This window comes from Triticum aestivum, chromosome 2A (genome assembly GCF_018294505.1).
Source record: "Triticum aestivum cultivar Chinese Spring chromosome 2A, IWGSC CS RefSeq v2.1, whole genome shotgun sequence".
NCBI classification, from domain to species: domain Eukaryota; kingdom Viridiplantae; phylum Streptophyta; class Magnoliopsida; order Poales; family Poaceae; genus Triticum; species Triticum aestivum.
In genome coordinates this window covers 490,296,871-490,310,721 of record NC_057797.1, presented here as the reverse complement: position 1 = coordinate 490,310,721, position 13,851 = coordinate 490,296,871, and the positions used below count along the sequence as shown (strand labels likewise).

The following is a 13,851-nucleotide window of genomic DNA, read 5'->3' as shown; positions in this document are numbered from 1 at the left end:
TACATTTTGTGCTCTTGTTTCTCCCCTTTTATAAAAGTAAGGTACGCCTTTGGCGTACTCTCGAATTTTTTTTTTATCGAACCCAACACACCCTTCCCTGCCCACCAAGAATGCGCCCTAAACTCCTTTTAAAAAAAAAAGAATGCGCCCTAAAGCTCGTTCAAGCTTGGCGAGCCCACCTATCCGATGAAGATCCACGGGCTAGGCTGCGGCCTGCCAGTGGGCTGGCTGTCTATCAGCTCCGGTACTCCATCGCATCGCTATTCCTCGTCTCGTCTGTTTGCTATCCCATCCCCCTCGTCGCGCGTCCGCTGGCGTGCGCCGCCGCCTCTATCCGAATGGCGCTTCGCTCGCCGGAGCTGCGCTTCGCCGCCTCCACCGGGCTCGGCGCGCTCTCCCGGCCCAGCCGCCTCGCTCCTTCCCCCCTCGCCGCGCTCGCTTCCCCCCGCCGACGCCGCCGCGGCCCGTCCCCTTCCCCTTCTCCCTCGCCCTCCGACTCCAACCCCTCGACCGCCTCCGCCGGTAAGTCTGCGCCTCTTCTTGCGTATTCTCCGCTGGTCTGATGGTGATACACTGTGATTTCGCTTACCCCCCGAACGGGCCAAGGTCTGTGTAGGCGACGCGGACGGGCCGGAATGGAAGAAGGTCAGCGCAAAGCGGTTCGGGTACAAGGAGTCCATGATCCCCGATGAGGCATGGAACGTCCTCCACCAACTCCGTAGCAGAGGTGCGTCCCTTTTTCGTGTGCTTGTTTTTTATCGTGGAAACACTGAATTGTCATTACTAATCTTGTCTTTTTTCCTTTCTTGAGGAGGGACCAATATTATCTGTTGTTCTTGAGTTTATGAGAAGGCTCTGATATACATATAGAAGGATTTCTTTTTAGCCCTAAAGTGAATCATTTAGCTGAAAGTTTGCTCCTTTACAGCTATTATGGTAATATCATGGTTCAGCGTTTGATTCTCGTGATATAAGAACATAACCACTAGTAAATTATAGCATTCTTTTATTTTTTCCATGAAATACTCGCATTACCATTTGAGGCCTCCTTTGGTTCATAGGATATGAATTTCATCGGAATAGGAAAACCATAGGAAGTGAGATGAGATGTATCTCAAATCCTATAGGGAAAGAGATGTCAATTGGTTCGTAGGATAGGATATTTTTATTTGGTCTAGGATAATGTTTTTTTTCCTTTGAATTACAAAGGATTTGTTCCTATCCTATACAGGAATAGGATTCTATTCCTACAAACCAAAGGGCCCCAAAGGAAAATTTCCTCCAAAATCCAATCCTTTAGAAGTCCTACAAAAATCTTGATGGTTGATGGTATTAAATGGGTAAGAAATGTATCTGGTTTTATTGTTCCACTATTCAGTAAGGAAGTTCAATTCCACCGTGTTACCCTTGTTAAGCTTCATGCACTAGCCAACGCAACCAAAAGTCTGAACTAATGGAAAGGGCTAGGCAATCCACATATACACTTCAACACCCCCTCTCACGTGTGACGCGGAAAGTCAACACATGGATAGACTCAGAGGTATGGCTCAAGAGGCATATACGTGGACAAAGGGGGGCAACAGCAATGTTTCGATAAATTGCGAAAGCCAGGACTTAACTCAAGACCTCGGACTCTGATACCATGTTAAGCTTCATGCACTAGCCAACGCAACCCAAAGTCCAGACTAATGGAAAGGGTTAGGTAATCCACATATACACTTCAACAACCCTGCTGTTAGGTAGCTAAGAACTATAAAATATTGTTTTTCCTTATTATTCTAAAACCATGATGATAATCGAAGGTTTTTTATGTCTTCAGGTGAAGTATCCATTTGTATTTTACTTTTTTGTTATCGCACTCCCAGATTCAGTGACATGTGTATGTGTTTTACTGTTTTGCAGGATATGATGTGTACTTGGTTGGTGGTTGTGTTCGAGATCTCATAATGAAGAAAATCCCAAAAGATTTTGACATAATAACAACAGCTGATCTTAGGCAGGTTATAACTCATATTAACGAGCATGCCATTGTTATGCAGTGATTCTATTACAAATTGGTTTGTTGTGTGTCATACGTTTCTCAGAGTCAAAGCTAACATTTCTACTGAAATGTGTAGATAGTAATTTTTCTAGAATAATACTAGTTTTGTCAAAATCAACTGCAACAGACATAATTAGTGTATTTGCTTGATATTAGATGCATGCAGTTTTTCCTTATCTGAAATAAGAGATACCTTCAGTCTATCCGTGATAAGTGAAAGGTATAAATAAAACCTATGTATAATTTCACTTCTAATTCTATGTTTGCATGTGTCATATTTTGCAGTTATGTTGCATTGCAAGTCGTCAACAAATTTGTATTCTATTTGAGATGCAAAAGCAATTTTGTTGACCTTACCAACAAAGGATGCTATTTTGAACTCTTGCAGGTGAAAGACACCTTTGTAGGATCAGCTGTTATAGTAGGAAGGCGGTTTCCCATAGTTCATGTACATGACAATAATTCCATTGTTGAGGTTCGTACACATTCATGCTTACTTGGCTGGATCATCAGAATTTTCACACTTTAAGAGGGGGGTTGTTGAATTAGATTTCCTTTCACACCGCATATGCTGCCAACTCAATACTGAGTGTCATTGAATTAGATTTCCTTTCACGCCACATGTGCTGCCTACTGAACATTTCTTATCCTCCCTGGCAGGTGTCAAGTTTTAATACTTACGTTCGAGGGTCAACTGGCAATCAAATGCCCACTTCAAAGAGCCCACATTGTAGCAAGAACGATTATTTACGCTGGAAAAACTGCCAAGGGAGGGACTTCACTATTAATGGGTTGGTGTTCCTTTACATGATAACTGGTTTCCATACTGCAAGCTCTGGTATGCATATTTGCTGATGTTAAATGTGTGCAGATTAATGTTCAATCCATATTCAGAAAAGATCTACGACTACCTGGGAGGCATTGAAGATATTAAGAAAGCTAAGGTCTGCTGTATTGATAATTGTTGTAGTTGCATCATCTTTGCTTGTGTTCAACATGAGTCATTTCATTTATTTGTTATGATATCCTTTTTCCCTTTCAACAGGTTCGTACTGTTATTCCCGCCGCCACTTCGTTCCATGAGGATTGTGGTCAGTATCATTTCAAATTTGTTTTTTTGGATTTCCTTTTTATTTTATTTTTGCCTTTCTGTGAATTTGGCATTAATGTGCAATCTGTAATTAACAGCTCGTATTCTACGTGCAATCAGAATTGCAGCTCGATTAGGATTCAGCTTTCCCAAAGAAACAGCTTATTATGTGAGAAATCTTGCCTGTTCTGTGGCAAGACTTGACAAGGTTTGGTCCTGTATGCACAATGTGCTTATATTTTGTGAATGTTTGTCTTCTCATATGCATTGAATAAGCAAGAACGGAGCTCAGGTGCCTGTCTCTTATTGATTCCTTCTTGTAGGGAAGATTACTCATGGAGGTTAACTATATGCTTGCTTATGGTTCAGCTGAAGCTTCTTTAAGGTTGCTTTGGCGATTTGGTCTTCTTGAACATTTATTGCCCTTTCAGGTATAGCTATGGTTGATATCTCAAAATATAGTGGTGTTTGTTGTGGTAATTTTAGCTGAACTATTTCGTTGAGCTATACAGGCTGCATATTTTTCTTCAACTCTTTTTAAGAGGAAGGATAATGGGACTAACATGTTGCTGGTAAGTTCCATTTTTTTTAAATGTACATCTCACTGATAAAAGTTTGGGCCCTTGAGAATATACTCAAATAACATTGGTTTTTTTCATTTTTACTTAATTAATAGAGGACTCATAAAGTTTGGGTCCTTGAGATTGTAGTCAAGTAACATTTTAATTTTCATCTACTTAATTGATAGAGAAACTTACTCTGTACCCACTACGATTTTTGCAATTCTCAAAACAGCACTCACATCTCACTTCTTCCCAAAACACCACTATGAACTAAGGCTGATAGGTTAAGAAAAGTAATATTTGCCGTCACCTATTCGTGCCATCCTCCTCCCTCCCATAGTCATCCTACCAACATGTACGCAGGGGCATTCTCGACGCCAACCTTAGCCACATAAGCCTCGCTCCTCAGCTCCTAGGCCTTATCCAATGGGATTGTAATACATTATAGTCCCTCAAGCTGTCAAGGCTGTGAGCCCTTGACTATCAGGCACATGCAGACGGAGCACAGGTGCTTAAGGCACCGACGCCTATGCCAAGGGAGCATGATTAGTGTTTATGGGAGAGATGATTCAAGGTTCCTTTGGGTATATCTAGAAAAAAAAACAAATTTTGCCCAGTGCATTCACTAACAAAAGTGGGCCATCAGTCAAACTTGGATAAAGGTAATGTGTGAGTTGTACTCCGGAGCGAACAGACTTTGGTGGCACTGGGGCAATTTACTCAGATTACTAATAAGTTACTAAATGTTTGCCAATGTTTTAAGTTCTACTAGCAATTGTGTACGTGCAATGCATGTTTTACACAATATGTATGTCGTGACGTATATGCAACTCAAAAAAGGGTATTGAGGGTGCTCCACGCGCGAGAATGCAGGCTCTAATGAAGGAGTTGATTCAGCAAGGAGATGTAAAGGAAACTATCTGATAAAAATTAAGTGAATGATTGTGCAATTAATGCAATTATAGGTTCGAACTTATTTTAGTTGAGTGCCCGTGCGTTGCCACGGACATCAAATTTACTTGTTGCTCACCATCCTCACTTGCCGCCTACACAGATCCAACCTCACGAGTTTTCTCGCCGCCATCATGAACACGTGATCACCCCCTTGCTCTCCTTCATCGTTTGACCATATGGTCATAGAATTGCCCTTCCATAGCCCTAACAACCCCTCACTGAAAGAGCCTAATCCATGAGAGATATTGGTGTAACATGCTGTTGCTCAAATGTCGTATAGCTCGAGGGATATTGGCCTCCAGAAACAATGCTTGTACATTGCCACATAACAATAAGTTTAGGCATAAAGATAGTTTTTTCGGCACACAGAGATAGTTGTAAAATCATCTTGTAATCCACAAAGCAAGAGTCCTGATTATTATTTTTGAATAGTTTGTACGTGGTACGTGGCTTATTTTCATATTGTGATAAATATGACCTTGTGCTTGGCTTCCGTTTAAGGTGACACCTTACCTTCTGTATGCCTGCAGATCACCATCAAAGGGAAGAAAAAAAGAAAAAAAGAAATATTAGCAGTACTGTGCTCCTCACATGCCTTTGTTGGCTTTATATGTCAAGATACTTACAAGTCAAAACAAAGAAGCATTAGAATAGGCACATGGAATCTCTAAGAACAAACTAACATGATACATGATCATTCAGATCAGCAATCATATCACCATCAGGAGCTCCTCGTTTTATACAACCTCATCTATCTCCAGTGCATCATCATCTCGCCAACAAAGGAAATCATCGATATAAGTGCCATTGGGGCCTCCAAGTTATTATCCATGAAGAAATTCAAAACAGATATTGGCGTCCCAATGAAGACTAAGCTGACAACATAGCTCTGGTAGATGAGCAAGGCCCCAGAAGGCAACTCCTGCATGACCATGTTGGTGCTTGGCTATCATAGACCCCAACATTCAGTTTCTCACCGTAGGTCCCAGCAAGGATGTGACCACCGAAGATAGTTTTGATTCCTGAACATGCAATAACTAAAATAATGATAGATACTCTCACAAAAACAAAACAAAAAACAATTGTAGACCTAAGATATTTTAGTGCAGACAAAAACTCATAGAACTAACTTGGAAGGAAAGAAAACTACTATATCAGGATAATCTCAGTTAGGTATGTACTCCCTCCGTCCCAAAATTCTTGTCTTAAATTTGTCTAGATACGGATGTATCTAACACTAAACTGTGACTAGATACATCCGTATGTAGATAAATCTAAGACAAGAATTTTGGGACGGAGGGAGTATGTGCAAACATGATAATAACTTCATATGTATCTCAGTTAGGAGTTTTAAGAACACAAGTGAGTTGAACACTGCTGATACGCCACAAGATTACTCCAAAGTCCAAAAGCACTGAAGATAAGAGTCTGTAATGTCAATCATAAAAGCCATAATGCTATTTTTAGCTGCAAAAGGTGAATACAGTAGAGACTCTTCTACAGAAAAGGACGACCTCCACAATCAAGATAAAACTGATTACTCTGATGGTAACATTATTATTGTTTTACACTTTTACCATAAAATTGTGCAACAAACTGTACAACTAAGTGATCCTCCCAATATTGGCAATAATCAACAATTGGTTGAAGTGTTGCAGAAGCATGGCAATGGCTAGCGATATTTCAGAGTAATATATCCTACAAGAAACAAGCTGTTAAATCTCAAGAAAGACAACAATCATCGGCGAACTGGAAATGATAACAATATATCCTACAAGAAATAACAACAACAACAACAAAGCCTTTAGTCCCAAACAAGTTGGGTAGGCTAGAGGTGAAACCCATAAGATCTCGCAACCAACTCATGGCTCTGGCACATGGATAGCAAGCTTCCACGCACCACTGTCCATAGCTAGCTCTTTGGTGATACTCCAATCCTTCAGGTCTCTCTTAACGGACTCCTCCCATGTCAAATTTGGTCTACCCCGCCCTCTCTTGACATTCTCCGCACGCTTTAGCCGTCCACTATGCACCGGAGCTTCTGGAGGCCTGCGCTGAATATGCCCAAACCATCTCAGACGATGTTGGACAAGCTTCTCTTCAATTGGTGCTACCCCAACTCTATCTCGTATATCATCATTCCGGACTCGATCCTTCCTCGTGTGGCCACACATCCATCTCAACATACGCATCTCCGCCACACCTAATTGTTGAACATGTCGCCTTTTAGTCGGCCAACACTCAGCGCCATACAACATTGCGGGTCGAACCGCCGTCCTGTAGAACTTGCCTTTTAGCTTTTGTGGCACTCTCTTGTCATAGAGAATGCCAGAAGCTTGGCGCCACTTCATCCATCCGGCTTTGATTCGATGGTTCACATCTTCATCAATACCCCCATCCTCCTGCAGCATTGACCCCAAATACCGAAAGGTGTCCTTCTGAGGTACCACCTGGCCATCAAGGCTAACCTCCTCCTTACACCTGGTAGTACTGAAACCGCACATCATGTACTCGGTTTTAGTTCTACTAAGCCTAAACCCTTTCGATTCCAAGGTTTGTCTCCATAACTCCAACTTCCTATTTACCCCTGTCTGACTATCATCAACTAGCACCACATCATCCGCAAAGAGCATACACCATGGGATATCTCCTTGTATATCCCTTGTGACCTCATCCATCATCAATGCAAAAAGATAAGGGCTCAAAGCTGACCCCTGATGCAGTCCTATCTTAATCGGGAAGTCATCAGTGTCGACATCACTTGTTCGAACACTTGTCACAACATTATCGTACATGTCCTTGATGAGGGTAATGTACTTTGCTGGGACTTTGTGTTTCTCCAAGGCCCACCACACGACATTCCGCGGTATCTTATCATAGGCCTTCTCCAAGTCAATGAACACCATATGCAAGTCCTTCTTTTGCTCCCTATATCTCTCCATAAGTTGTCGTACCAAGAAAATGGCTTCCATGGTCGACCTCCCAGGCATGAAACCAAACTGATTTTTGGTCACGCTTGTCATTCTTCTTAAGCGGTGCTCAATGACTCTCTCCCATAGCTTCATTGTATGGCTCATCAGCTTAATTCCATGGTAATTAGTACAACTCTGAACATCCTCCTTGTTCTTGAAGATTGGTACTAATATACTCCGTCTCCATTCTTCTGGCATCTTGTTTGCCCAAAAAATGAGGTTGAAAAGCTTGGTTAGCCATACTATCGCTATGTCCCCGAGACCTTTCCACACCTCAATGGGGATACAATCAGGGCCCATCACCTTGCCTCCTTTCATCCTTTTTAAAGCCTCCTTGACCTCAGACTCCTGGATTCGCCGCACAAAACGCATGCTGGTCTCATCAAAGGAGTCGTCCAGTTCAATGGTAGAACTCTCATTCTCCCCATTGAACAGCTTGTCGAAGTACTCCCGCCATCTATGCTTAATCTCCTCGTCCTTCACCAAGAGTTGGCCTGCTCCGTCCTTGATGCATTTGACTTGGCCAATATCCCTCGTCTTCCTCTCTTGGATCTTGGCCATCTTATAGATGTCCCTTTCACCTTCCTTCGTGCCTAACCGTTGGTAGAGGTCCTCATATGCCTGACCCCTTGCTTCACCAACAGCTCGCTTTGCGGCCTTCTTCGCCATCTTGTACTTCTCTATGTTGTCTGCACTCCTATCCAGGTATAGGCGTTTGAAGCAATCTTTCTTCTCTTTAATCGCCTTCTGGACATCATCATTCCACCACCAGGTATCCTTATCTTCGCTTCTCCTTCCCCTGGACACTCCAAGCTCCTCCGAGGCCACCTTACGAATGCAAGTCGCCATCTTCGTCCACACATTGTTCGCATCTCCTCCTTCCTCCCAAGGGCCCTCCTTAATGACCCTCTCCTTGAATGCTAGAGCTACCTCCCCCTTGAGCTTCCACCACTTCGTTCTAGCGACTTTGGCACGCTTATCCCGCTGGACACGAATCCGAAAGCGGAAGTCAGCAACCACCAGCTTATGCTGGGGTACAACACTCTCTCCAGGTATCACCTTACAGTCTAGGCACGCACGCCTATGTTCTCTTCTCGAGAGGATGAAATCAATCTGGCTAGAGTTTTGGCCACTACTGAAAGTCACCAGATGTGATTCTCTCTTTCTAAAGAGGGTGTTAGCTACAATCATGTTGTAGGCTAGAGCAAAGCTTAAGACATCTTCTCCTTCTATGGGTTTCATCTCCATAAGAGTGGCTGAGTTTTTACGTTGGCTCGCCAAGCCTATCATAACCCTCCTCCTTTACCCGGGGCTTGGGACCGGCTATGTTGAGACAACATAGGCGGAGTTAATATATCCTACAAGAAATACAAGGCCTAAATTAAGTAATTTAAAATGCTCATAAAGCTTGTATTGAATATAATAGTATAATATGTAAATAATCTAGGAGTAGAACGATTTTGCAATGTGATAGCATTTGTCATCTCTATTTCCCCAGCTCATATTTTATCAGACCAGCAGGGTACTCAACGGGAAGATGATGAGTTTATCACCATGATTGATTATAGTTCACTGAAAAGAATAATGAATGAAGCAGTAAAAAAAATTGAAGCATAGTTGGTAGCTACGGCTTCACCCAGAAACATCTCAAGTATTTTTGTATATCACAATAATATTCCCTCATATCTGGCACGGTACAGATTTGTTTGAAGGGTCTGTGGGGGCAGAAACTGCTTCATTCAGATATTAACCTTGAATCTCAAGTATTAGCTAGCAGCTCTCCCTTTCCCTCTGTCTAGTTCTAAAAATGTGCAGCAGAGTTATAACAAACGTCATCTAAATTACAACCTGCAGTTCAGAACTCATAAACATGATTGATTTGCTATCCCTTAAGCTAGTTCTTTAGCTAACTACAGAATGTGCATTCTCCCCAACCCCTATTACTCATTTTGTTTCTGATGGCAAGGCACATATATAGGCTTGTAGATAGAAAAAAAACAGGGAAGCCAACATGTTCTATCTTTCTTCTGCCCATACAAGAATCTGCAAACAAGTTAGTTTTATTAAAAAGGCAGCAGCTCATTTTTATTCATACAACAACAGCATGTCACTTCATTCATGCAACAGTAGCAACACAGAGCAGCACTGTGACAAGGAATCAAGGATGTAAAAAAAAATGAGAGATAGAGGGGATGACAACCTTGCTTCTGGAGGGGTGACAAACTGACATTCAGTGTTTATCCTTGCCTTTGTCGAAGAACATGCGGAGTGCGTGGTGGGCGCCGGTGCAGCAGAGAGAGGCGGCAGGATGGCGTGGACTGAAGACTCGGACGAGCTAGCAATTAGCCCGTACTTTCGCTGTCCACCGCAGCGTCCGCACCGACGCCGTACTCGCTGGAGATGAGCCCGATGCTCGAGACCGAGTAACCGATCCCATCGAGACGGGCGGAGCAACCGACGCAGGCAAGGGTTGGGTCGAGGGACTCCTTGACCTCGATGGCACGGTTGACGCCGGCGTCTATGCGTGGGCGGTGCCCGAGTGCTAGGAGGGTGGGCGCCTGAGTCACCTGCGTCGGCGCCTACGCCAGCGCGGCGGGCACGTGGATTGTGAGCGAGGAGGAGGAGAAGCCAGGCCACAGTCGTGGGAGGAGGCGGGCGCGTGGTGGAGGAGTACCGAGATCGACCTCTGAGGGAAGATCTGAGGTAAGACAAGGGACGGCGGTGACAATTTTTCTCATCAGGAGAGATATGTGATTGGGAGGAGCGAGGGGTTGGGCGAGGGGAACGAGGACGAAGGCGAGGTGATTGGATCAACGCGATGGTGGCGGTGGTGGGAGTCGTGGGTGGGGTAACTGCACGCGTGGGTCTTGGTTTGATTTTGTGTGCGGTCGTTTTTCTTTTTTCATGCGGAGATTTTTTTTTGCGCGAGGGGAGGAGGACGGACACGGGAATCGGTAGCGAGGGATCGGGAGAACTTACGTACGAGCGCAGGGGAGGTCGAACCATCACGACGTTCGATCCTCCTTTAATAGTAGAGATTATAGGTTCGAACTTATTTTCCCAGTCATTTGAGTCCATTTTTTTGGATGCTCTAGTTCAATTGAATCAAACATAACTCATACCTATTATATTGGAGCCCAGTTCTTTTGGTCGATTCTCCTAGAATCTTGAGAATCAGACCTTCCCCCAGATTCTCCCAGAATCTTGAACCCATATGTTTTTGACAATCCTAGCTAGTTAGGGTCTAAATATGTTTTTCACAATCGGCCAAAAGAGCTGGTCCCCAATATAATAGATTGGTTGCAAAATATTTCTAAGTTGAGATTGTGGCGTTCCTTCTGTTTGGGAGGCAATTCCATGTTGTGGTGGCATTGCTATGGATATTTTTTTAATTTGGCTTTAGTTGCTAGATTTGTCTATTAAGTTTACCATCTTGTGCGCGCAGGTCCTATTTTCTAAGCTGGATAGTTTTCTTGCACCTAACAGGCCATGCCATAATAGTTTATGGTAAGAGTTGAATGATTCAACTTGTTATTTCTGTACAACTCATCAGTTTATACAGATTCCACACCTCTAATTCTAAGAAGTATACATCCTTCCAGACTCTTAATGTTATCCGTGGGATTCAGTACTACTTGCTAAGATGACATTCTATTTGATTGTTGTTTCTACAGGATAAGCATTTTAGCGTTCCATGAGGCGTTGGTGCGCAAACCACGGGATCCTTTGGTGGTGGCTACTTTTGCACTTGCTGTATACCTTGGAGGTGATCTGCCACTGGCAGTGGATATTGGACAATCAATCAACCGTCAACATGATGCTGGGTTTGCAGAGCTCTTGGAACCACGGATGCGGGGCAAAAAAGGGTTATTAGCTGAAGTAAAAGACCTTGCTATCTCAATGAGGCAGGCATTAACTGAAATGACTGACGAGTATTATGTTGCAAATGCTATGGCGAAAATCCCTCAAGCACCGTCCTCAGATCTTGTAAGTGTAAATTCTTCTGCCCTCCATATTTAGTTTAGTTATTTGCTGCTTGCAAGTAGACCTGTTGAAATATTGTGCTTTGGGACAGGCCTGAAACGCCAGGCCCCAGTCTGTCCAACTCTGTAAGGGTAAGCCTGAGGCTGGCCCAAAGCCTTTTTCAAATAACTTCAACTAATGCTGATATCTTTCTGGGTAGTGGTGTATCTAAGTACTCCCTCCGTGCCTAAAGTTGTACTAAATCAAAAACAGTTATTTTAGGACGGAGGGACTATCTCTCAAGCACGGGAGAACATCTCTCTGGTCTAAGAGAACTCTCATATTATCAGTAACAATATTAACTATGGCCTATAAAGCATGGTATTTTAACAGGTAGGAGTAGTCACTTAGCCAGGAATAGCCGCTCCTGAACTAACGCATGCATCCTAAGATTTCCTAGTTCTTTACCTCTTTATACGCACAACATTGCCAGCACTGGTAGAGATGAACTGCAGCCATGCTACTGTATTTTATCTATTCTAGATGGTGACAATTGTAATGCTCCATGTACTGATGCTGATTTATGCCATCTTGGTACATATTCCGGTTTAGGTATTTATCCCACTACAAGCATACTTGAAGGTTCTCAAATTAATTGAGCGTGTTCAACATGGAAAAAAGGAGATTGGTTACGAACCAAAAAGCGATGGAAATATCGATTATCACAATTTAGCAAATGGTACACCTGCTGAAGTAAGAAATCTCTTCACGCTGGTTGTCTTTGACACGATATACCCCCCGAACCTGGAGAAAGAAGATGACAGCTCTAGAAGATGAACGATCAATTCTGGGATTCCTAAAGAGACTTGTGCTGCCGAGAGCTTATGCTCCGATGGCTTGCAATAGAAGCTTGTGGAGCTTCCCAAACTTGACCTGCCGTGTCGAATCAAGGAGAGCAGCAGATGTTATTTGCTGGGTCGGATGGGGTTAAACTCAGCTTCCATGACCATGATGTGTTGTTAATCATCGTGGCCTATGGTGTACACTTAAGTTGGTCCCGATTTAGCAACTGCTCGGTTTTTCTGGGTGCAACTGTTTCTTCCCAGATTATCCCGAGTCAATGTTTCTTTCTGATCTGTTGGAAAAGCTGTGGATCTCATTTCAAATTACTTTCTGGTACGCTGTTATTCTATTATGGGTATCCCCTGCACACTAACGCCCAGACTGCATGGAATAGTTGCAAAAAATTGCTAGTGCAATAATAGTTTCTGTTTCTATGATGTCGGACGGTGTTGCAATTCCATATTTTTCATAACGCGACGATTTTTGCTTCTGGGTGTGATTTTTGGCCGAGTATTTTACCATGGGATATTTTCTCCTGCAGCTGCGTGTCAAAAGCTAGACTGGTACTCCCTTTTTAAAGAAATATATATAAAAAAAGAAATATAAAATTGTTTATTTCACTATTTCTTTACAGAGAGAGGGGGTACTACAGTATTGATCGATCACCCGTCTGACTTGTGTATGAAAGACCATCGATGAGGCACGTTTTAAATCACTATTTACAGGGGGAGTAGGTAAGTACGTTTTGCTCAGAACGCGATGGTCAAGTCCACCGTACCGTACCCCACCCACTCACTTCTGTCTTCCACGTGGAATAGTTCACGTGATCAATGAACAAAACCACCTCGTGTGGCGCGCGCTTATTTGCTTGTTCCGCGAAACAGCATGGTAGCTTTGCCGGCCCGCCGCGTTTGCTTGTGTAGGCACCTCCAGACTCTAGGACTCAATATATGAGATAGTACATACCTCGTTCGTTCGTTCTTTATAGTTAAGAGCATCTCCAACCGTTGGGCCTCCAGGAGGCTTAAAATCGCCGTCTGGAGACGAACCAATTTAAAAATCGATGTGGGGGTTTTGGGGTTCCCAGCCGCCGGCCTTAGGATCGTCCCTAGAAGGTGTTTTAATTTTTTTTAAAGAAATTCGGTTAAAATTCGGCAAACGGGACAAATATTCAGTTAAAATTCGGCAAACATGGCATTACTTAGGTGACTTAAATAGATTTTTACATAGCAAAGTGAAATACTTACAAAAAAGGCCGCAACTACAGGCCGAAGAACGCGCTGAGCGTAGCGAAGTGGCTGCCATCGCCGTTGTCGTCGTCGTCCTTCTCCTCCTTCACGCCGCCGCCCCTGCTGGCCCCCTGCCCGGGGTCACCCTGGCGGACGGGTGGCGGCGCGTCCTCGTCACTGTCGTCGTCGAGAATGA

At 43.5% G+C, this 13,851-nt stretch overlaps 1 protein-coding gene across 1 annotated transcript; it reads left to right on the top strand.

Moving 5' to 3' along the window:
* The first annotated feature begins 214 nt into the window (after window positions 1–214).
* Window positions 215–12,916, top strand: LOC123189082 (poly(A) polymerase I). Its single transcript, XM_044601403.1, has 13 exons — window positions 215–522; window positions 617–727; window positions 1,903–2,000; window positions 2,430–2,516; window positions 2,702–2,832; window positions 2,913–2,985; window positions 3,087–3,132; window positions 3,230–3,339; window positions 3,455–3,562; window positions 3,644–3,703; window positions 11,066–11,127; window positions 11,295–11,607; window positions 12,196–12,916. The coding sequence occupies exons 1-13, from the start codon at window positions 339–341 to the stop codon at window positions 12,418–12,420; spliced, it is 1,608 nt and encodes a 535-aa protein (XP_044457338.1). The 5' UTR covers window positions 215–338; the 3' UTR covers window positions 12,421–12,916.
* The last annotated feature ends 935 nt before the right edge of the window (window positions 12,917–13,851 follow it).

What these genes read in the sequence shown, in the direction of transcription:
- LOC123189082 (XM_044601403.1), top strand. Translation starts at nt 339, where the DNA reads ATGGCGCTTCGCTCGCCGGAGCTGCGCTTCGCCGCCTCCACCGGGCTC. An exon ending in CCCCTCGACCGCCTCCGCCG is followed by an intron (nt 523 to 616) that starts GTAAGTCTGCGC and finishes AGGTCTGTGTAG; the next exon opens with GCGACGCGGACGGGCCGGAA. An exon ending in CTGTGGCAAGACTTGACAAG is followed by an intron (nt 3,340 to 3,454) that starts GTTTGGTCCTGT and finishes TCCTTCTTGTAG; the next exon opens with GGAAGATTACTCATGGAGGT.